This window comes from Xiphophorus couchianus, chromosome 10, assembly GCF_001444195.1.
Source record: "Xiphophorus couchianus chromosome 10, X_couchianus-1.0, whole genome shotgun sequence".
Classification (NCBI taxonomy): domain Eukaryota; kingdom Metazoa; phylum Chordata; class Actinopteri; order Cyprinodontiformes; family Poeciliidae; genus Xiphophorus; species Xiphophorus couchianus.
The window spans coordinates 13,044,130-13,066,973 of record NC_040237.1 but is presented as its reverse complement, the minus strand read 5'-3'; the positions used below and the strand labels follow the sequence as shown (position 1 = coordinate 13,066,973).

General features: G+C 42.2%; 1 protein-coding gene across 5 annotated transcripts in view; it reads right to left on the bottom strand.

The window, feature by feature from the left end:
* Window positions 1–22,844, bottom strand: part of ankfn1a (ankyrin repeat and fibronectin type III domain containing 1a) — a 103,612-nt gene that overhangs the window by 3,199 nt on the left and 77,569 nt on the right. For 4 of the 5 annotated variants that reach the window (XM_028029692.1, XM_028029693.1, XM_028029690.1 and 1 more), the window contains 14 exons: window positions 22,470–22,583; window positions 21,302–21,399; window positions 20,668–20,758; window positions 17,786–17,893; window positions 12,328–12,427; window positions 12,014–12,146; window positions 9,598–9,714; window positions 9,291–9,506; window positions 7,877–8,043; window positions 7,535–7,706; window positions 6,818–6,986; window positions 4,938–5,104; window positions 463–685; window positions 194–386 (listed from right to left, as the gene is read on the bottom strand). In XM_028029692.1, coding sequence (XP_027885493.1) covers window positions 194–386; window positions 463–685; window positions 4,938–5,104; window positions 6,818–6,986; window positions 7,535–7,706; window positions 7,877–8,043; window positions 9,291–9,506; window positions 9,598–9,714; window positions 12,014–12,146; window positions 12,328–12,427; window positions 17,786–17,893; window positions 20,668–20,758; window positions 21,302–21,399; window positions 22,470–22,583 — 2,068 coding nt within the window. The remainder of the gene's footprint in view (window positions 1–193; window positions 387–462; window positions 686–4,937; window positions 5,105–6,817; window positions 6,987–7,534; window positions 7,707–7,876; window positions 8,044–9,290; window positions 9,507–9,597; window positions 9,715–12,013; window positions 12,147–12,327; window positions 12,428–17,785; window positions 17,894–20,667; window positions 20,759–21,301; window positions 21,400–22,469; window positions 22,584–22,844) is intronic. The other variant, XM_028029691.1, reaches the window with a different exon arrangement.

Genomic DNA, 22,844 nt, shown 5'->3' with positions numbered 1-22,844 from the left:
GACCGGATCCAGGATAAGCAGAAGAAAATGGATGGATGGAATCAAACTACAGGGGCACTTCCCCTTTTTCTGAGGAAAGTAAAGCCAGTATATTTTCTGATCAGGGATCAGAGCATCCCTCATCTTTTGAGACTGGAGTAGAAAATTTTGGTGTCTGAATTACCCTTGGCCTTTCAGAAGTGTTTAACGTTACCTGAGTTCATGGATCTGCAGGACGTCGGGGGCGCTTCCACCTAGCGAGTGCAAGACCTGCTGGGACAGATCTGAAGCTGGGGAGTAGAGCAGATCCAGTTCGCGGGGGCTCAGGGCATCACTGGAGTCATAGTCGCTGTCGGTGGGCAGGAACACCTCGGAGGAGCCGTCCTCATCTGAGCCGAGCAGAGAGTCTGTCAGACAAACGTGAGGGTAAAATCTCTGAAGGTGCTTTGAGTCTGCTTTTAAGAGGAAAATCTTCATACGTACCACTGATGGCCTTCCTCTGCCGGAGCTCCGGCGATGGGGAGGGTGTAGGCATGTAGTCCATTGTGGAGGAGGTGGAGTCAGTCTTCTGCTGTCCAGAATCGCTCTCTGAAGCACTGGCGTCCACCAGACAGGTGATGAGTACACCGCCACGGGGTTGCTTGTAGCGCGCATACTGCAGGGCGTCTGTTATCCAGCGGAGGTCACGCCGCATCTCATCCAGCTGCTGCAGAGACGAAAAGACAAGCAAGTAGGATACTGGGGAACATCCTGGACTTAATATAACACACGCCAAACTATCCAGAGATTGACTGTGACTTTGGAATACTGTTGTATAAAGAAGAGTTCATAATAAGCTCAATAGAAGCAAGGTGCAGAAGTCTTCTGACTGGAAAACTGGCTCGAATCACGATCCCTTTATCACTATGCTTGACAGTTGGTACTGTGCATTCGTAGTGCTGGTGGGACAATGAACCCTTCCAACACTTCTCTGTCTGGAACAAAGAAAATGCATCAGCTGTCTTTTTTTTTTTTTTTTTTTTAAAAAGGTTTTGCTGGCTCTAGTGGCCTTCACCTGAAAGTAGTTTGGCAGGAAACAGGGTAATCAGAGAGGGGGAAGACATGCGGCAAACGTCGCCAGGCCGGGAATCGAACCCACGACCACCGCTACAAGGACCAAGGCCCCAACGTGGGTCATGCCTTGCCCCTGCGCCACCACAGCACCCCATGCATCAGCTGTCTTAATTACAAGCATTGATTTATCTAAAAAGCTCCCACTGACCAAACCTATCCAAGTGAATGACCATGGTCTGCGTAGAAAGTGACCAGACTAAGTTAACCTGGAGGATAACTCTTTAAGGACAAAAAGCAAGCAGATTCCAAAACCGTGAGTCCAAATTGGGTTTAGGAAGTACGTAGATCTTTTTCCTTTACCTGTTCCGTTGCTGTGTGTAGTGTCAGAATCCCGCAAAAAAAGTAAATTCCATGCTATGATGGTTAATGAACATTGACGACTGTCCCTGGTTCTCTGCCTCTGAATGCGGTGTGAACTCCGTTGTGGTACCATTTCTTGATAAAAATCAACCTGGGCAGATTACTGGATTGCGTGAGGACAGAATGTGTCGGCATCAGCAAGATGTTCTGGGTTGAATACACTGAAGTAACTGAACATTGTTTGACCTCATCCACTGAAAAGGTCAGGTCTTTGGAGATTTGAGAAGTCAATTCCAGGTTTCTTGTATCTGGGTTAAAAATGCCCTTGCTTTAGACTACATTATTTTCAGAAAGTCTTTTCTTTTTTTGCTTTGTGTCTCTATTTCCTCTGACAGAAAAAGCTGAAAAAATAGTTTTTGAGTCCAAGTTGTTCCTTCCTGCCAGAAGAACTGAGATCCCATGATAGGTTTGTGATTATTAATCATGAAATTATTACTCAAAATGGTATTTTTATTTCTATGTACCAAACAATGTCTTGAGATTAAGGATATTTGCAAATACTGTAGTTGGACTAGGTTCTGTCCACAACAACATTCGAGGCACTTGTACCGATGTTCTAGGTTTGATTTTCACTAAAAGTGTTTCTTCTATGACTTATGACTATGGTCCCAAAACAGAGTGATGGGAAAGAACTAAAACGGACTAGGAGTCACAGGATAAAAGACCTCCAAAAAACATGAAGAAGCTCCTTTGTAGAAGAGGCTGGATGTTTAAGGACAACACACAACTGCTCCATGTGGATTAGATCATTTGTAACATTGTCATGTTAAAAATATAAAATTATTCTCCGACTCTCCCTCACAGTCTAATCACGTCGTTTTGGTTAGCCTCAGTAGGAAATTCGGAGAATCCGACCGAGACAATGTGGTTCTGGAAAAGCAACCGATCGAAAGCTCAGATGTTGGATGGATTATTTAGTATGTAGTGTCTTTTCATACTTTTTTAAAACTCTTGTAAAAGCTTTTTTTCTTGGTTTTTATGTGTTATTTAAAAAGAATTTGTTCAAAAAGATTTTTGTAACCTTTTTCTAAGTTGGTTTTGCTTTAAAATTGTTTTGTTTTTTTTCGCAGTCATTTCATTTTAATAACTATTTTTACATAATTGATCACATTTTCTGTCTTTTTGATCATTTTTGCCTCTTTCATTATGCACTGCGTTATTCCTGGTTTTGGTTTGAGATGGTTCTGCATCTGTCCGTCAGATATTGGACCTCTTTGAGCGCTGCAGCTCCAGCGCCAGCACCGTTTGATCTTCTTGGCCTTCTGTTCTGCTGAAACGCCGACTGGCTGCAGTGGGATGACAACAAACAAGAGATTTCCTGGAGATTCCACCACGGATGAAAAAAGTTTCTTGCAGCTCGGGAAGAAAACCGTGGAGCCGTGGAAGTCTTTAAGTTTCCATCTGCAGCAGATTAAACTGACAGCAGCTTCGTGATTTAAACCGCAGATCTGCTGAGGTTTCAATTGTCGCTCTGCAGCTTCAGCAGCTCTCGCAGACTTTTTGGTTTCTGTCTCCGTCGGAGGAGTTCAACTTTACACATTAATGTAGAAAAGGATTAAGAAACCGCATTAATTCAAGAAAGAAGAAGCTGCTGAGTAACGTAAGACTCTTGCTGAGGGAGGGGTTAGTTTCTATGGAAATTTCATCCTTTTCAGCATAGGGATGGTGGGGCCGCAGCATCACTCTTCACCAAACAGGAATACAGAAACGGGCATAAAAACGGGCATAAAAACTTCAGCTTTAAATGGTCACTTTGTGAAAAATATTTCATCCTGGAAAAGAGAATCCCCAAAAAGCCGGAGATACACTGGGAGATAGTTGGCAAAAATATTTTTTGTTTGATGTATATTCAAGGTGATTTGAATCAAAAAGTTTCAGAACATTTCACAGGATCAGAATCGAAGTTGAATGAAGTTGTACTCTCTGTGAGCTGCTTAATTACTGAATTGTGCTGTGGAGCCCCAATCTGGCCAAGGCTTTTCCTTTTTTTTTGCAGAAAAAGATAATCTGAGCTAATCAGGAGGATTCATATCACCAGCAGCCTCAGCGCAGGTGAGGTGAGTTACACGGCAACTAACCAACAACCTTTTGAAAAACGTGTTTTAGGTTTGTATCGACTGTATAAAATATTTTGGTTGTTTACAAGTTGGCTCTGTCGCGTTTTCCAGAATTACCGTATTTTCCGCTCTATAAGGCGCACCTAAAAACCTTCAATTTTCTCAAAAGCCGACAGTGCGCCTTATGATCCGGTGCGCCTTATATATGGACCAATATTGAGCAACAACAGGTCTCGCAACTACGGTAAGCAGCCACCGACTTCATTTTCCCCCGTAGAAGAAGAAGCGCATGGTGCACGCTGGGTTTTGTGTAAAGACCCCAAAATGGCTCCTATTAAGAGAGACGCTTACGACGCAGAGTTTAAGCTCAAGGCGATCAGTCACACAGTAGAACACGGGAATAGAGCAGCAGCGAGAGAATTTAACATGAACGGATCAATGGTGCGGAAGTGGAGGAAGCAACAGCTGTTTATTCATTTTGGGAATGAACGGAGTTTTCAGAACGCTGGTTTGTAATTATTAATAAAGTTTGACTGACCTATCTGACTATTTTGTTGACATTCCCTTTAGCGCAGCTCCATCTAATGGATGCATAACGTAACCCCAGCCTCTACTGTAGCGTCTATTCTATGCACCTTATAATGCGGTGTGCCTTATATATGAAAAAAGTTTTAAAATAGGCCATTCATTGAAGGTGCGCCTTATAATGTGGTGCGCCTTAGAGTGCGGAAAATACGGTACATTTTATTTCTACAAACTCTGATAAAACAAACAAGACTTTGGTCTTCTGCAGGTAAGATACAGACCGCTAATAAATACTCCACAGAAACCCACTTTAAAGCTAGTTAGAATAGTGAGATTTTTTCAAATCTTAACTTGTAATTTAATATTTTAAACTTGTCTGGGTCTTATTTTTTATATATATACAGCGATGCCCTTTAGCAGTACTTCTGCTCACACTGGCCTCTGAAACAGTTTTTCAGTTTGATTTGTTGAATCTGAACTCTGTCGGCACAGAGCGGCTCCCCCTGCGCTGCGATTCGTGTTATTTATCCCAGCTTCTCTGTGGTCAGAGTCCATTTTTTTCCCAAGCCTTACAGAAAGCAGACAGATGGTGTCACTCGCTCTGTGTTTGGAGAGCACTGCGGAGGTTTTGTGGTCGGCCTCCATTAGTGGCGGGCAGCTCCTCGGTCAGAATCTTCAAATGAGGAGAAAAATACTCGCCGTTTATCGGATGAAATTCTACGGCAGAAACAATTTGACATTTCAAAAATGCTTCTGCTTTTACGAGCACATGGGAAAAAACCCCCAAAAGTTTATTTACGCTTCCTGTTGTCTCTGCAGATGTTCACCACAGAGAGTCGCTTCCTGAAAAGCTTAGAAAAAAAACGTTTTAGCCGTTGGAAAGGAGGTGGAGGGTTTTCTCACCTGGATGTAGTCCAGGATGAGCTGATGTCGGGATCTGGCGCTCGTCAACTCGCCATCCGTGATGGCCTCCCGCAGTGCTTGCTGGGTAATCAGGGCGTCCACGTCCAGAACGGAGGACAGGCGGCAGTAGAGACCGATGAACTTTTCTTTGTAGGTGCAGAAGTGAACTGAGATGGGAAACAGAGGCGGGAGCACAGAGGTGAGCTCAGTTGATCTGGATTGGACTAAAAAAAACAAAACGCTTTTTATTAAAAGAAAAAAAAAATCCAGAAAACTCTCCAGACTGAAAGATCCCAGTTTTATGGAAAGGTTTTTTTTTTTGTGACGGTTTTGTCCTTAAGCATCATTAAGGCATCATTTATATACTGGGGGATTAATTGTGCTTTTTCTTAATTAACTTAGTTTTACATGTCTAAAATAGCTTTTTTTCCCCCCCTGAAATACCCACACTTATTTTATATCCAATCATAATAAGAAATTGCTATATTTGAAGTGTATGTTTTGGAAATCTAGTGTAAAAAAAAAAGAAAAATTATAACACATTTTCATTTTATTGAACAAAAAAAAACCACGCACATTTTACAAAAAAAAAAAAAAAAAGATTTTTTCTTTTTGGCACTACCACAGCTCCATACGATGTATTTTTGATGAAGGTTCCTGGTCACTGCCTATCCTGCAGCCCTTGAGCATAAACTCAAATGCTTCCTGCTCAACTTAGATGCTTTTTTGGAATGCCATTGCTGCCCAAAAACAAACAATATACCCAGCAAAATAAATGAAAAAAATAAAATAAAATAAAATCTTTAACTGTCTCTAGGATTAATGAAATGGCCAACCGCCTTATTACCATCATTATTCTGAGCCTATTCTCTTGAGCAGCATGCAGTCGGAGCTGATCGCCATGATTAAACTGATCAGTAACAGATAAAGTGAGCGTCCTGCAGACGGCTCCGTCCGTCGTGGACGACGTGGTTTTCAGCGGCGTTGGACCCACTCCATGGGTTGAGGACAGACCAAGCTGTGTTTGTAGCAGCAGAAGCACTAAATCAGCCTGCAGGCTCCAGCAGGACGGCCTCTCTGCTGACCCCCCAAACACACACACACATGCACGCACATGAACGTGGTAATAACACCCGCACGCACTGCACAATATGCTCTCTCTATACAAGCAGACCAGCACACACACACACACACACACACACACACACACACACACACACACACACACACACACACACACACACACACACCCCCAGTGATGCAGATTCAGCCTCTAACTTTTGGTATTAATGAAAAACGACTTATTTTTCAGTTTGCTTTTGACTTTTTTTAAAATTTAAGGCCAGAAAGGTTTAAAGCCTCTACTACATCATCTGATTTATTATCCAAACGTCCTGAGAGATGCTGCAAATCGTTCCAGAGATGTCGGGACAGTCCCACTGAAGACGAGATGTTCAAAGGATCTCTTGTTTGATAAGCAGAGTGCAAAAGTAAAAATGATTCATAAAAAGATCGGAAGAGATTTTAGAGCGACATCTGCTGCCTTTCTCTTCAAGTCCATGCATATTTCACCACGACGATAGAAATGACTGTGGAGAAGAGATTACTGCATGCAGTCCTGACCCGTGTCCAGTAGACAGGAATAGGAAACAGGACTGCAAAAATGACAAATTAGGAAAATTGCACTAAAGCAGCAGTTTGTGATGTGGCCTTGGTTTTAGTTCTTTCTAAATGTTTTGGGAAGCTGGTGAGTTGCAAAGTTCCCTCCGAACTACCGGTTCTTTCAATCTGACCAGAGCCTGCGTGTGGGTGTGTGTGTGTGTGTGTGTGAGATGTCGGGCTCTGCGTGCTGCAGAGAGGGAAACAGTGTGTGTAGTTACCGAGCTCAAACATCTGCAGCGGGAGGTGCAGGAACCCCGACAGAGGGGCGTAGGGGTTGGACTGCCCGGGGGCGGAGCAGACGTCGTCAGCAGGGGGCAGCAGCAGCAGGAAGGAGACGCCGTGGCCGATCTCCACCACCTCCTGACTGTAGAGACGGAAGTGGCGGGCCTGTGTGTGTGAACACACGGAAACATGATGGGAACCGCAAACATGACGGAACATCTATGCATCCATGGTGATGTCTGTTGTTAATACATCTATATTGTATGGTGTGTTGTATGAGTTTATTTATATACTGGAATTACAGTTTATAATTCTTCTCATTTATTTATTTTGTTTTATTAAAAAGCAAACTTCAAAACCACTAGATGCGTGTTGTTAAACATGTGTTTTTAATGAAACTTGCAGCATAATTTTTTGTTTTCAGTTAATTAATTACTTTTTATTATCTAGATTAATTTAATTTTTGATCCTCCCCACCCCTCTCTGTTAATTTTTTGTGCATTCCTCTAAGTTTTGACTTTGACTGGTAACTTTGTTACAATAAACAATCCATTTGAATAATTTTACTTTTTAGATTTTTTTTTTTTGGCCAGTCCTTTCACGTCTTAGAGTGTTCAACCTTTCCAGATGGAATGCACAAGTGTCACACCTAGGAGGCGCTGCTGGTGTGTAAAACGATTTGGCTCGAAGAGAGGCTGTGCAGGTGAGCATACCTGGTGCAGAGGGACATTGATGTGCTTCAGTATCGACTTAATGGCCGTCTGCAGCTCATAGTACAGCAGAGGGGCGTGGCTTTCTGGCTGAGGCTCCGCCTCCTCCTCGTCCTCCTCACTGCGTCGTTTTTCCCCCACGGCCGCCAGCGTTTGAATCCAGTCCCACTCCTCCCTGAAGGCACACACAGGAGACGGGTTACCTTACATTTATTGCCTACAGGTGCATTGTGGGAAATGCAGTCCGGTGTCTTTGCCTCCAAAAAATGATTTATGGTCTTTAACAAAATGTCAGCATCCGAAAAAACGCAAACGGCGAGTTTTAGTGTCTGTGTGAGAGGGAACCTGGACACGTTGGCGTTGTCCCGGATCCGGGTGTGGCACAGCATGTTGGGGGCCCGCTGGGACACCAGAACTTTGATCTGGTCCACTGAGCTGCTGAGCTTCAGGTAGCCCAGGTAGAGGCCGGGGGCGAGGCGGTGGGTACTGCGCCGCTGGTACGCCAGGATGTCCTGCAGGATCAGGAGGAAGCAAAAGAAAAAAAAAACAAAGAAAGATGAACTGGAGAGTTTTGAAACCCTGGCTATCATAAGTAAACTAATCCTCTAAGCACACGTTGATTCACCTTGTAACTTCTTTTCTGTCTTTAATTCTCAGTAAAGTCTCTTAAAGGGGCAGTATCATATAAAATTGACTTTTTTCAGCTTTACATCCCATTGTAATGTTATTCCCTCATCAAAAACATAGTTGTAGTGTTGTTTTAATTCTTTCATGGATGTTTGATTATTCCTTCATTCTCCAGTGGCAACCATTCAGCTGTGCAAAACGCTTGGGGGCACCCAGTGCCTCATGGAGCAGCCTTCCCCAGCCACTCCCCTGCTCAGCTCCTTCAGACTAGCCGGCAACAATCAGCAAACACCTGATGGAACTGCACATCTTCTGAGCTCGAGCTACTTCTCTGTGCAACGCTGGTAAAAATGTCGTTAAAGAGTAAATAGAGGAGCGCTGTTGTGACGACTTCCTGAAGGGAGAGTTTCCGAAAGAGCAGGAATTTTTAAAGAGACAGAGGCCCAATTTCAAGGTGCTAAATTACAACGTCAACTTTTTTTTTTTCTTTTTTTTTAATCGCCCCGCAAGGGGTCTTTTTGTGGGCTCTAGTGTCCCTTTTTCAAAGTAGGCTGACAGGAAAGGGGGAAGGAAAAGGGGAAGACATGCAGCAAACGTCGTCGGGTCCGGGAGTCGAACTCGTGACAGCCGCGTCGAGGCCACGTTGCCTCTGAATGTGGGTCGCGCTAACCCCTCAGCCACCACGGCACGCCCATAAGGCATATTTTTAAAAATAACTCAAGGTAACATAGATACTCGATTGTGCTATAAAATGGCACTACTGTATATAAAATACATACTACTATCCTTTTTACCTCTTTAAAAAACTAAAAATTGTTTTATTTACATTCTTTCCTGTTCAAAAAATTAAACAAAGAATCCAGCTGTTTTATGTTTTTTCATCTTGTCTCTGATTGTTACACTTGTCCCAACCATGTTAAGAGCACAAAAATGTTTCCAAACTCATACGGCTGGTTGACCTAACTCTTTTTAAATCAATATTAAGGAATTATTGACTTAAAACAGGCTCCTATATCTTGCTGAAAAGTAACTCATATATTAGTGTTGTCTAATTTCTATCTGCACTAGGATCTAGACAACAAAAAAAAAACAACTTGGTGAGATTTTGTGTTTTTGCAGTGCTCTTCCTCACCTGCATGGTGATGATGAGGATGTCCAGTGCGTACGGCTCCTCCGGCGTGGACAAGGACTTCCTCTGGCTCTGCAGTTTGGTCACCTGCATCCACCTCCCGCTGAACAGCGAGTGCTGGCTCTCCGTGTCGCGGATGGTCACGAGCAGCACGTTGCCGTGGCGATCCTTGATGGGCTCGTAGTGGACCCAGCCCAGGTTGTGCGTTCCGAGAAGGTTCTGTCAGTACGAATAAAGCAGATTAAACTACAGCTGCAGTTGTTTTTTTGTTTTTTTTTATCCTGCTGGTCCTGGATTTAAATGTCCTCACCTGCAGCTGGGCGGCAGCAGTGAGCATCTTATGGCGGGCCTGCAGTGTGGACGAAGAAGACATGGAGACAGACATGCTTTGTCTCAGCCATCGGACATCCTCCCACATACAGGACAGCTGTGGGGAAAACACAGGAGCAGGTCATTGTGCTGTGGGACTGCTAATTTAGGAGGAAATGATCGTCAGTTCGGACACTCTGTAAAGGCAGGAGACAAATACACTGCATAAACATATAATCTTACCAAGTATTTTCGGTGTAAATATCTTAGAACACTTGAAATAAGACAAAACTTACTTAGAAGTAACTTTTCAGCAGGACAAAGGAGTTTATTTTAGGTTAATAACTGCATAGCATTGTGTTAAAAAAAAAAGTACCAGCTCCACCGGCGGAATATTTCACTTAGAAAAAGGGAAAAATGTCTTTTTTAAAGTGAAATAATCTTCCAGTCGAACTACTTTTCGTCAATACTAAGAGATTATTGACTTAAAACAAGCTCCGACATCATGCTGAAAAGTTACTTGCAAGTTAGTTTTGTGTAATTTAAAGTGTACTACGATATTTGCACTAAAAACTAGACCATAAATACTTGGCAGGTTTTTTTGTTTTGGCGCAGTGCGAAGTGTCTGGTAGCACAATGCCAAGCAGGAACGACATCAGCTGTGGTCTTAGAGAAGCAACTATTGCTGCTTTTCTTAGTGGGAACTGCCAAAACTGTCTGAAGTTCATCATCCTGCACAGCATATCAGTTAATCATCTCATAGCGACTGCGGTTCGCATCGGGATGTTTCCTCACGGTCTGTGGAATTTTCCTGCCACCTTGGCACAGTGGTGTGTCTGTACATCCCAGTGAGTGCAGTGAGATGGCATCATGCATATAAAATCCAAAATCTTTCTGGAAAAGTTTTCTGCTGACCTATAAATACGCATTCTTTAAGCCGAGCCTGAAGACTAAAATTTTCTGCATCTTATATGGACAATTGGGAGTTGTGCACGTTTCCTCCCTGCATGGGAGGAAACGTGCCTTCCATGAAATGTTGTTCCAACTCAGTTATTCAGATTAAAGATGCTCTCAGAAACCTTTAGTCAAATTGCCATGCGAGTACTTCAGGCACTCCTTCGTTCCCCCCCCCGTTGCTGTCAAGGCTTTAAAGCCCAGACGGCCGGCATTCATTCAGACTCGGGGCTCTGCGGCGCTCTGCGGGCTTCGGGGGAAAGTGGTAATTTTCCACGTCAGACTCAGAGCTGTAAAGCTGTAAATGTTGCTGTCTTCCCACTCAACACAAGCATTACAGCTGCAGTTGCTCTGTGGTTTTAATTGTTCAGCATATCTCTGAAAAGACTAAAGCACAATCTCCTGGAGCCTAACGGTAACGTTTGTCGAGCTTAAATCGTTGACATTTTGTCCGGATTTGCGAGATGTTGTCAGAGAATTAAGAAAACCTGAAGGAATAAGTCAGATTTTAGAAGCTTTCTGCTGAAATATGAATGAATTAAATAGAATAGGGGTGAACAACAAGCAGGAGCAATGTTTCTGCTTTGAAAGGTTGACTTTAATAGACATAGAAGTGGCAATTGGTGCGATAACCTCACTGTGAATAAAATATTAGCTGTATGAGTTTATTAAATGATTTATAAAAGAAAAGAAATGCAATATCGACTGTTATTAAAATTAAACCTGTCAGTAAATACTAGGGCTGAAACAATTAATCAGATTAATTGTTGTGAACTTATTATTTAAAATAATCGTCCACTAAATGTAGTAATCGATTAATCACTAGCTGGACCATACAGATTCAAAAAATGCAATTTGCTCAAAATGTTACCATATTCAGAGCAGTGCTTAAGCCAAGCCTGCACCAAATATATATACACGTTGCACCTTCGTCTATAAATATGTCTTACCCAAAACTCTTTGAACGGCATAGTTTTAGCTTCACCCTATGTCATTACATTCTAGGCAATAAAATGTTTATTTTCTTATTTAAAAAAGAAACATAGTTATTTTACTGTATTTCTAATATTGCATAAAAAGGCTTAAGTGGTTTTAAAGAAAGATCTTCAGAAAGTGGCAATTTAAAAATATATATCTTTATCAATGGAAAAATTCATTACTAAAAGAAGTTAGTTGCAGCCATAATAAGTACAGTGTGTGCTAGAAAACAAGAAGGAAAATATTAAAATGGGTTCAAGATTTATTAAAATAACCTGCAATATTCTAATACACATCTTAACCCCTTGTAAACCAAATCCCGTGTGTCCCCTTCACCAGTCTGCATAAAGTAAGTAAAACCAACAAACATCCATTCATTAGTTTGAAGAACTATTTCTGGAATCATTTAGGATGCAGTTTGAGCTTTTATGGTTGTGGAGTGAGTCGTCTCAGAGGGATGGTGCGACGCAGCCGCTTGGCCGTACCTTGGTGAACCAGAGGAAGTCCTGCATGAGCGAGCTGCTGTAGGAATCATCCACTTCCACAATGGGAATCTGCTCCTCGGCCGTCACTAGTAAGCTGTCCTTATAGTAGAAAACAGCAGCCAGGTATATCCCCCTGCACACAGCGTGGGACAGGTGTTGGATTTTTTTCGTTTCACAGCCTTCAGCTGTAGGTTTATATGGAAGAGGAATAGGGCCATTAATCTAAAAATTCTGACATTTTTTGTTGTCGTTGTTGTTGTTAGTGACCCTAATCCTCTTCCGTAGGTGAGGTGTTATGGCTGTGTGAATCAAACCTTTTCAGTGTCTTCACAAACTTGTTCGAGGAGTTGAAGAGGTGTTTGAGGCTTCTGGAGACGGACTGCTTCCTGCTTGGGTTCTGTAGTTTCGACGAGTCTACAGAGAAAAACAGCAGACAAGTTTTTAAAACGTTCAGCCGGAACCGACTGAAGCGTGATGTCCAGGTAAATCCGGTCCAGTTGGCAGATGCTGTAAATGTTGAGGTGGGTTTTGGTTTCCGTGCGTAACTCGGGGTCAGGGGTTCGGTCACATTTCTCTCCCACGTTCAAGTTATCTCCTTCATTCCTCCTCCTATCTCTGTTCCCTCGGCGTCTCGCCCCCTCCTAACCCCGGCCGTCCCCCAGTCGGAGCGTTCAGGCGATGCCAATCTCCAGACCGCAGCGGCCTTTTTACTCCGGCTAATTACACGGCGCATAATTATCAGGCTGTAAACAAACGAGGAGCTTACAAACATGATGCCGTGCCTGAAGTGGCCGGCGGCCCGGCTGCCGACAGGAACCTGTTTAGCTCCGTCCCGCCACAGAGTGAAAACTATCTGTGGCAAGTAGAAACGCGCTTGTTGCGTTTAAGTCAAACTACCGGAACGGGTTCTCTGCTGGAAAGACAGGATTTATCCTCTGATTAAAGACAAAATTCCTGCTTTTATGGAATGTGCTGTAGCCTGAACTGCAGGAATGAATGGAAAATAATAAAGTACAGCTAATGAAGGAAACAGGAAATATTTTATTTATCAAGAGTTATCAAGAGTTGATAATGTTTTTTTTTTTTTTTTTAACCAAACCCTTGTTTCTAAGTTTGAAATGTAGACGAATCAAATCGATAACAGAATGATTCATATCCTGGGCATGTAAAAATCTATATTTTTATTCCTTTTCAGAAATATTTGCAAACTATTTTTCATTCGTATTTCAGAGCTTTCTTCAATAGTGAAGTTTAGACATTTTTATTTAACTTTAAGAACCATCAGTACCAACCTACAGATGTCGAACAAACAGACTCCAACTAGTGAAAAAAGTAAAATGTAAATTCCTGGAAAGTAACAAGCATATTAACAGAAACCAAGTAAGATTTTGAGATTTATAAGTAACATGAACGTTTCTGTGAAGTAACCTGTGACTTCCAGGAAAATGGCCTTTAATTTCCATGAAACTACTGTAGGTGTGTTTTCACACTATGGTCCTGTGTGGTCTGCTTTAATTGCACTCTAGTTTGATTAATCAGAGTTTGATTTGTTTGGGGAGATGTGAATGCGAAGTCAAACTGCGATGAGAACCAAAAAAAAACCAAACTCTGGCACAAAAACCTAGGTTGCACGGTTCGAATTCAAATGTGATTGTCAAGCACAGGGCATTTTGGGTAAATAAAACCAAAGCAAATGTGTGACGCTAACGCTAGCAGTGGAAATGGCTTGCGGTCTTTTGCGAAAGACCAAAGTAACATCCAACAACCGCTACAATCTGACACTACTCTATTTTTATTTACTTTTTATGAAGAAGTTGCGCTCAGTGTCTTCTTATGAGGTTTTCATGTCGTTTTCTTTGGCGGTTCTTGGAGCAGCGCCACCACAGGCGAGGAGACGAAAAGATTTTTCAAAGGGGCTTATTTTGTTAAGTGGGAAACGGAGCCACAGATGGGAAAATACTTTTAGATTTATTCTCCAATTTTAACAAAGCTATGCATAGGTTCCAGAAAAATAGCGCTTAAATGAAGAAAAAAAAAAAATGAATAAATAAAACATTCCTAAACAAGATTGAAACTGTTCACATCATTTTAGCTTAGGTCAGACAAAAAAATTGAGAGGATCATAACTTATGAGGATATCTCATTGTTTCCGAAGTTTGAAACTCGAAGTTATTAAACATCGCTGAGTCATCGTGTAAATGACGGACTGAATTCTGCTCAAAGGTTCTAAAAACATGACAGATTTGAATATCATTCTTTTGCTACTGGAAAATCTCAAGAGCAAAATTGCGTTCCCATTTCAACCAGTGACTGTGCTGGTGTGCGCCCGTGAGCCGTGCGGCAGCATTGGCCCCTCCTGCTGAACACACAGCTCTGATGTTTTACAGTCTTGGCTGAGCTGTGAACAGCAGCAGCATTCAGCAGCTGTAAACGGTCTGCTGGCGTGTGTGTGTGTGTGTGTGTGTGTCTGCAGCGCTGCAGGATAACACCGTCTGACAGCAGACTAATCTGACAACAACTCTGCGGCCGACTGCGGAGCGCCGCCTAATAAATAAAGAATCGAGCCCAGGTTGGAGCTGATTAATGAGACAACATATTTCCCGCCCTACCTCATCCCTTCGCCCGACAGCCCGAAATAAGAGCAGCTTCACCTCCGCCTCACACGGCTCTGACCTTTTTGTAACCAATTTTCTCTGATTGTAAACACCGAAGTGACAACAAGTCAAGCGAGCGCTTGGAGAGTGTAATCAGTGGAGAGGGAGGGGGCAGAGAAAAAACCCCCCAAAAGAGTATTATGACTTATTCTGAGTTAAATTGCTAAGAAAAACCTGCAATCAAAACGAGATGGGTAAAATCCCATTGAGCAGCAAAAATATGTTCGATTGGTCTGATAGGAGAAAGCCTCAAGAGCCGCAGGACTAATGAGGACTTTCAACCGAATGAGCCGGATTTTCACCTGAGAAACTTGAACTGAGCTCAGATTACCGGGACATTTTACTGAGCAATGGAGGCTGCTGCGAACTGAGATACTTTCTAAAGAAAGAATTTCTATTTTAAGCAGCAAACCCGGTCCAAACCAGACCTTTCCTAGAGGCAGGGATGTGGTTGTCTGCTGTGTGAATGCTGTGGGGTCAGACTAGCTATCTCATTTCCATTAGTCTTTATTAAAATCATTGTCATTTTTGTGAATGAGAGAAGGTTTGTTGTAAATTTAGCCACTTTAAAACAAGTTTTGTGTGATTTTATCTAAATGGGACAGTGCGCATTAATGAACCGATTACACAGTTGTAAATATACCAGATTTAGTACAACGCAAATTTCCGTCCGTAGTCCCATAAAGCAAACAACAATAGATATAAGAGCAACATAAATACAATTTCATGAATAAAAATAAGAAATACAGTAAAAATAAATTAACAATAGACGTGATAAACTATTTTAAGAGGTCCACAGCAAAGTGCAAGCTTTAAAAAAAAAGTTTAGAAAGCATTATCTTTAATAATAATAATTGCTGAAACATAAAGTTCGTAAAAAGAAGAATTAAGGTTCAGCGGTCACAGTGATGATTGCTTTAAACTTCCCCTTACAGGAGAAACAGGTGGAGCTCTCTGTAGCTGTCAATATTTCAACACCTTACATCCCTTTATTGATAAAGCATCCTGTGAAAAGGAAGATTTTCTAAATTGACCATCAAAGTCCCCCCTGAAAGGCGACCTGGTTCTATTGCTATGGTTTTTCATGAAATCTTTTAGGAATGGTGGGGCCTTACTCATAAAAGATGTAAAAATAAGAGTAATTTTTAAATAACTTTAAATTCTCAACACGTAAAAACAATATATATTTTTGTCTAAGATTAGGCAAATACGATAAACGGGAGGCAAATCGATGTAAATCAGCTGAGAACCGACTGAAGAAAAGCCAACCTAAAACCTGACTGTTTTAACCCAGCTGGGTCAGAAACGAACAAGATTAAAATAGTTCCTAAACTTTGCGTCTGATGTCGGCCGCGTTCGCTCAGGGCTGTTTTCTCTCCGACTCTGTTAAGGTGTTGACCAGGTGCAGCGCACCGATGCCGGCGCTCTGCCAGATTAATGTGACGTTGTCTGAAAGCGATGGAAACACGTGCGCACACGTCATAAATTACCGCTGCCCGCTGCTGAACCGGCTCTTTGTGCCCACGCTAATTAATTTTACACATTTATTTTTGCCTCTCTGAGAGTAAACTGTGTAAATATACAGCCCACATGGGGGCGGCGGGCGTACATTACAGCTGCAAACACAGCTGGAATAATAACCAGGCCGGACCTCCACACCAACACGACGTTTAACGCCGAGTTAAACCTGCAGAACCGGTAATGCGCGGTGAAAATGACAATATGATTGCCTTTAGTGCATATTGAAAATCAATGGAAACTGATTTCCTGCTTGATCTCCATGAAATTATAACAAGTTTTTTCTTTTGCTGCTGGACGCTTACAATATGTTGATGACAATTACTAGACAATCAAATTAGCTCTGAGTTTACTGGTCCAGCTACCTTCCAACTCCAATCCATGGTTGCGCGAAACGATCAAGACTTAAAAAACGAGATTTTGGGTCCAAGCATCTTAGTCCAGCTTCCCCATCAACATCATTTAACTCAAGCCAGGTGGGAATTCAACTCTGCGTGAAAAGTCTAATTTAACCTCTGAATGTTTAAGAATTGACTGCATTCAATATCAGCTTCAAAATCAATTTTACCTGATTAATATGAATAGTTTTTTATTTTTTTTCAAACTCACATTCCAGAGGTAGATTCACATGTAATCTAAATTTCTAAGCCCATTTTAAGTGGTTGCAACTGTAAACGTAACCACATGAATCAGACACTATTCAACTGAGTTTGTTGCTAAACTCATAACCAGTCATTTTTATGTAAAAAATCTGAGTGTGAGCCTCATGTGTCTGGTGTAAACGTTACCTTACAGACCAAGGTTTGCTCAGTTTTACCACTCATGTCTTTATTGGCAATGGAAGTGTCTGCCAGACAAATAATTAGCGGCGATGTAAGGGTTGGTCAGATGCTTTTAGCGGCAATTTAAATGTCTTTCAGACATTGTTCTGAGCCTCGGGAAAACGCTGCTGTGGACCACAATGTCAGCAGCAATCATCTTGGGAAATAGCAGGAAAATAGAATTGAAAAGAACACAAATTTGTACATATTTGAGCATTTTTGAAATAAAATACACTCCTTACCCTTATTTGGTAACACTTCATTGGGAGGGGCGTGCATAAGACTGACATGACACTGACATAAACGTGACATAACACCTGTTATGAACATGAACGAGTCCTCATGAATGGTTATGACTGTTGTCATGAAGTGTCATTCGGTAAATAATGGCACTTTTAATGCAAAGTTGTACTAAAAGTTGCATTAAAAGTCCATTAAAATGGCCAGCTTTGCATTATTCTGTAAATCAACGCAAAGTTGTACTAAAACTTGCATTAAAAGTGTCATTATTTACAGAATGACACTTCATGACAATAATAACCATTTGCAAAGGCTCCTTCATGTTCATAACATGTTCACGACACAATACCCACCCATTCAAATAATGTGTTAGCCCTTATTATTCTAAGAATAAATACCAAATTGTCGATGCCATGAATGAACATCACAACGTTGAGATTCTCTCAAAGATACAAAGCTTTAATCGTTTTAACTGGTCCTGTTGTTGAGGACCAGCTTCCCCCCCCGCATGCCGGTGCAGCGGCGTCACCTGGACTCACCTCCGCAGCAGTAGTGTGTGTGCGTTGCTCGGACCTGCTGCAGCAGACGCTCCATGGCCTCGATGTGGCCCCGCCTCCTGGGTTCACGGCCGTCGCTCTCCCTCCAGTCTGCAACCAGAGGCATGTGGTGAGACACTGATAAAGGCATCATTTGTGATGCCGTGGGGTCGGTTCACGCATCATTTCAGATAAGAATGCAGGAAAAAAACCCAACAACTCAGTTTTCTGCGGAGGATGAATATCAGAGCAGATGCAGCCGTTTGTATCCTGAGTGGAGGGCTGCTAACATTCTCTACGATGGATCTTTCACAACAACTTGAAGAAGTGGTGTAGAAATTTAGATAGTAACTCAAGGTTTCAAGCAAGGACAAAAACAGGTTATTTTTCAAATTAAGTACTTTTTACAACATTTGAAACAGCCGAAGAATGTATAAAGCAAAAGATAATAAGCAGTACCTACAAAAATCCGAATGCTCAAAAATTTAAAAAGAAAGAAAAATAATATCAGAGGACAATTTTACCTTCAAAAGTCTTTGGTGAGAACAAAGAATTAAATGGTACAAGTTCAGCGACTGAATATGTGGAGCATTTTCCTGACCAGCAGGTAGGGAGGAATGAATCGAAAGAATTTGGCTTCTGTTGTACGCCTGCTGGTTCCAGTACACCTTTTATTGCAACTATTCCTTTGGGACAATAAGACAAAAAGAGAAATCTTCTTATGATACTCGCTCTTGTCTTTAGCTCTTATTTTATTAGTTTGTTTAATTGAGCCAAATTTCTCAACTACTTGTTTTGTTGCTGTGTTTGTAATTTTGTTTGTTTTATCGAAAACAATTCTCAAAGAAAGTACAAAGAAAGATCAAAACCCGATGAGGCTCAAAGGACTTCCTCTGATAAATTAAATAAATTAAATAAAGCCCAAATGTCCTTGGACAAATGAGGGCATCTTTCAGTTATCCTTCAGTGTCTGCCAGACATATTCTGTGGTAATTCAGGCGTCTTTCGGATGCCTAAAGAAAACTCAGATGTCTTTCAGACGTGTTTTCTCCAGTGAGACGTCAGACTTTTTTAAATTTTTTATTTTCCCAAAATTTCAGTTGATTTACGTGGTACAAATTCACACCCAATCAAATCCTTCATACAATTCAACAAATTCGACGTCTTTCCTTGATGGCAACAAATAAACGTCTTTCAGACGTCTTCAGATGAAAATATCATTCGGAGATTATTGTGGTGATTCACCCACGGCGAAAAATGAAACACTTTGAGATGTCTGTATCAGTACTGCAAATACCGAGCTGATGTCTCCGGACACAAAGTGTCTTTCAGACGTTTTGGACTTTGTACCATTTCTAAGTTGCCTAGATGTTCTCATGACCAGCTCAGGTGTTTTAGTGGTGGACCAATTCATACTGTCTCCCAGACATCGTCAGCTATAACTCAGATGAATACAGATGTCTTTTACATGTCTTTAATTGTAATAAAAACATCTGTAAGATGTCTTCACTAATGCCTTTTAGACATACAAACAAATAAGCAGTTCCCTAAAGACTTCACCCTCTTTTCAGCCTATATCAGATCTACTGCAGTCTGAAAAGAATAATGAATAATACAGCAAATAATGAAGCTTTTTGGACAGGACATTTTTCCAGATCACTTCAAGCAGTTAGAAACCTTCCTCAGAGGAACAGGACCGGACATTCTGGGCCCGTGTTTCTTCGGTGACTTCTGAAGCAGAAAAACCGATCAACACGTCGGAGAGGAGAGTATGTTGCTGGAATCTGCGAGGACTTGTTAATGGATGCGGGGCTCTCGTGTTTTCGCTCTGCTTATTTAAAAACACCCGCCCACACACTCTCTGCCCTCCGCCGCTGTTACAGACACAGCGAGTGCAGACGCGCGCGCACGCTCTCGCAGCTCAAGGCTGAAGTGCTCGCAAAAGAAAGGGAGTCGTGACGGAGAGCTGGAGCCGATGTTCCGACCCGGAGAACCTCGGAACAGAACAAGCGGCGCTGTTGACGCTGGTTTTCAGACGGAGAACTCATTCGCCGTCCACCTGAACGGCTTTCTGAAAAATCTACACCCAATCAGTTGTACACGACCACAGCTTTTCTGCATGTTTTATAACTTTAAACGCACAAATACACTAAAATGAGAGATAGATTTGCCTTCAACATCGGAAGGAGACATCAACAATGATGTCAACGTTGCAGTTTGCAATATGTTAAATACTCAAGCAGCCGACGATAATGATAAGTGCCACTTCAGAGATTTACATTGGTGTTTTGAAAGCCACAGAGATGCAAACAGGAGAATAAAAGCGATGCGGCATTCCTGTTTTTATCTAGCACCGGGGTTTTCAAAGCTCGATGTTCCACTGAAGCATGTTTCACTGATGGCTTTCCCTGCTCCAGCTATGCATAGCGCCACATAACATGATGCTTTAGCCGCTTTGTCATTTGCAGTTCTGACAGTATAAACCACCTTCTCCTGTGACCGCAGTTCACTTAGCATCCTGTAAAAAAAAACAAAAAAACTCCCCGGATTTTTCATTTGCAGACAAAACTATGGCAGTGGAGCATCTTCAGATCCAGCCCATGAAGTTTACAACTTTTAATAGTCATGGTCACACTTCCTTCTTTTTATATTCTTACTTTGCTTCCCCCAGACTCTGCCTCCTTACTCACTGTAGCTTTAGGTGCTAAAAGTCTTTCCATTTTATCTCTGGCAAAGGCTTGGTGAAGTTGGCAAAATGTTTGCTGTTGCTTTTTCTGGTTTATTTATTCCCCCCCCCCCCCTCACCCTGAAGATCTCTGGCGACCCCAACGGAGGGGGTCGCCCTCCCCGCACATTGAAAAGCTGATTCAGTGACGGAAACTTACTGGACGGAGCGGCGGACGGAGGCAGGGAGGAGGCAGTCGGACCCCAGCCCTTCATGTTGTACGCCGACACTCGCACGTAATAAAGCCGACCCTGAAACACAAAAACCGGCAGAGCAAACGAGGATTTTAGTTAGTGCTCTTAATAAGTTCTTCAGCCATGTTTTAAAAATAATGTTGCTACGCTGACAGTGTCTAGATGTGCGTTGATGTTAAGACTTGAGCCTCTGATAGTTTCTTGATAAAGGCAAGTTGTTGGTAATTTCAAATTGTACCTATGTACGTTATGAGTGGATCGAATTGGGCTTAAAATCTCTGTGTACAGTATCGAGAAACTTTAAAACAGGAATTCCAGTGGCAACATAGTCATATTTCGCTCATTGTTGCAGCGTGTTGAAACGGTGACCACGTGTTGGCGTGATCTCATGTTTCGCCTGAAAACTGGATCAGACAGCAGGTGCCGAGTGTCCAACCGGTGGCAGTCCTGCAGCAGTTGTTGCGACGCTGCATTTCTTTGCGTTGCGGGAATATCTCTGCCGGCTTCGCTCAGCGTGTCCTGGCCCACTCCATTAAAATAGCAAACATAGTTAATGTGAGAGAGAGCAGAGGGAGGAGGGGAGGAGGATGCTGCCGTTACCGTGGAGAGGCTGCTGATGGTGCATTTGAGACTCTGCAGATTATCCAGCACCATTTCACCGGCGAGCAGCGAGAAATCCTCCAGGCAGCTCCACTCCACTGCACACACACACAGAGAAAAAGCACACAGACACACACACACGCAGAGGTGGGGTTAATTACGCCAAAGGTGTTAGCAGCAAACTGCCTCTCTTTTCATTCCAGATCAATAGTTCCTCCTGAGGTGCTCAAATCATCATTAACCTTCTCATTGTTTGGCTGGAAGCCCGCAGCGCTCGTTGACTGTTACTTTCTGTCTCAGCTCAGTGGAGACGCTCAGCTGTGAAGCACATTTACCTCTAAATCTAACAACAAGCATGTTTTTGCTCTGTAATGACCCAACAGTAAAGGAAACATTACAGGACGTCTGTAGACAGCGGACTTAACCGGCAAACTAAGGAGAAGCTGGGAGTTTTGATCACACCAGGACTAAACTGGAAACTTCTAAACTACACACAGAGAGACAGAGAGAGAGAGTCTTTTATTCCTTAAAGGGACAGTGTCATGTAAAACTGATGTTTTTGAACTTTACACCATGTCATAATGTTATTCCCTCATCAAAAACATGCACAGATTGTTGCCTTGATTCTTGCATGCATATTTGAGAAATCCTTTAGTCTCCCATGAAACTATTCAGCTTTCCAAAATGCCTGGTTGGACCTAACATTGCCCTAAAAACAGTTAGGGGAAAGTGGCTGCACGAACCTCTGAGCTTTTTGTTTTTTTGCTCTTTTTTTTGTTCAAAATACACTAAATGTCTGCTAAATGATAAAGAATAACTTTTCTGAGTGGGAAAATGGAAAACAAAATTTCAAATATCAGACAGATCATTTTGTTCGGCAGCTGTATGACTTGTCTGGTATTGTCAAAGTTAATGAAACATTTTGGTTTGCTAAGGAGCAAATGGTATACTCTTTGAATTAAAATAAAAGCCGGTTTGATATCCGAAAATGTGTCATCAAACTTAACAATGCTGTTTTATTTAGGCCACCTTTTCCTGAGCCATTTTGTTTTGTAGGTGAATTGAACAGATCTAGAGCTGAACATTGATTTCATATTTTTTGGAATATATTTGTCTTTGTTTTCTTGTGATCTTTCTAGGCTGTGTGTGTGTGTATTTGTGTATTCACCTCTGTACTTGGTCACCACTGTGGAGTTTAGACTCTGCGGCTCCTGGAAGGTGACGGTCAGCGTGTTGCTGCTGCTCACGCTCAGTCGAACCATGCTGGGGGCCTCCGGGGCACCTGATGGGGGGCCAAAGAGACGCATCAGCTGCAGGGGAATTACTGTTTGAATAGCGGAGACATTAAGACAAAACAAACACCTTGATCTATGGCTGTCAAAACAGACAGCCATAGATCTATCTTGGCCTCTTTGAATCCTTGTTTGATTCAAAGAGGGTATTTGAATCCCATACTAAGCCATTTTCCAGGACTTCCTTCCTTTACCTCAGCAATAATGGCATTGTGCTGTAGTAACCCCAGAGTGATGCGGGATAAACTAGC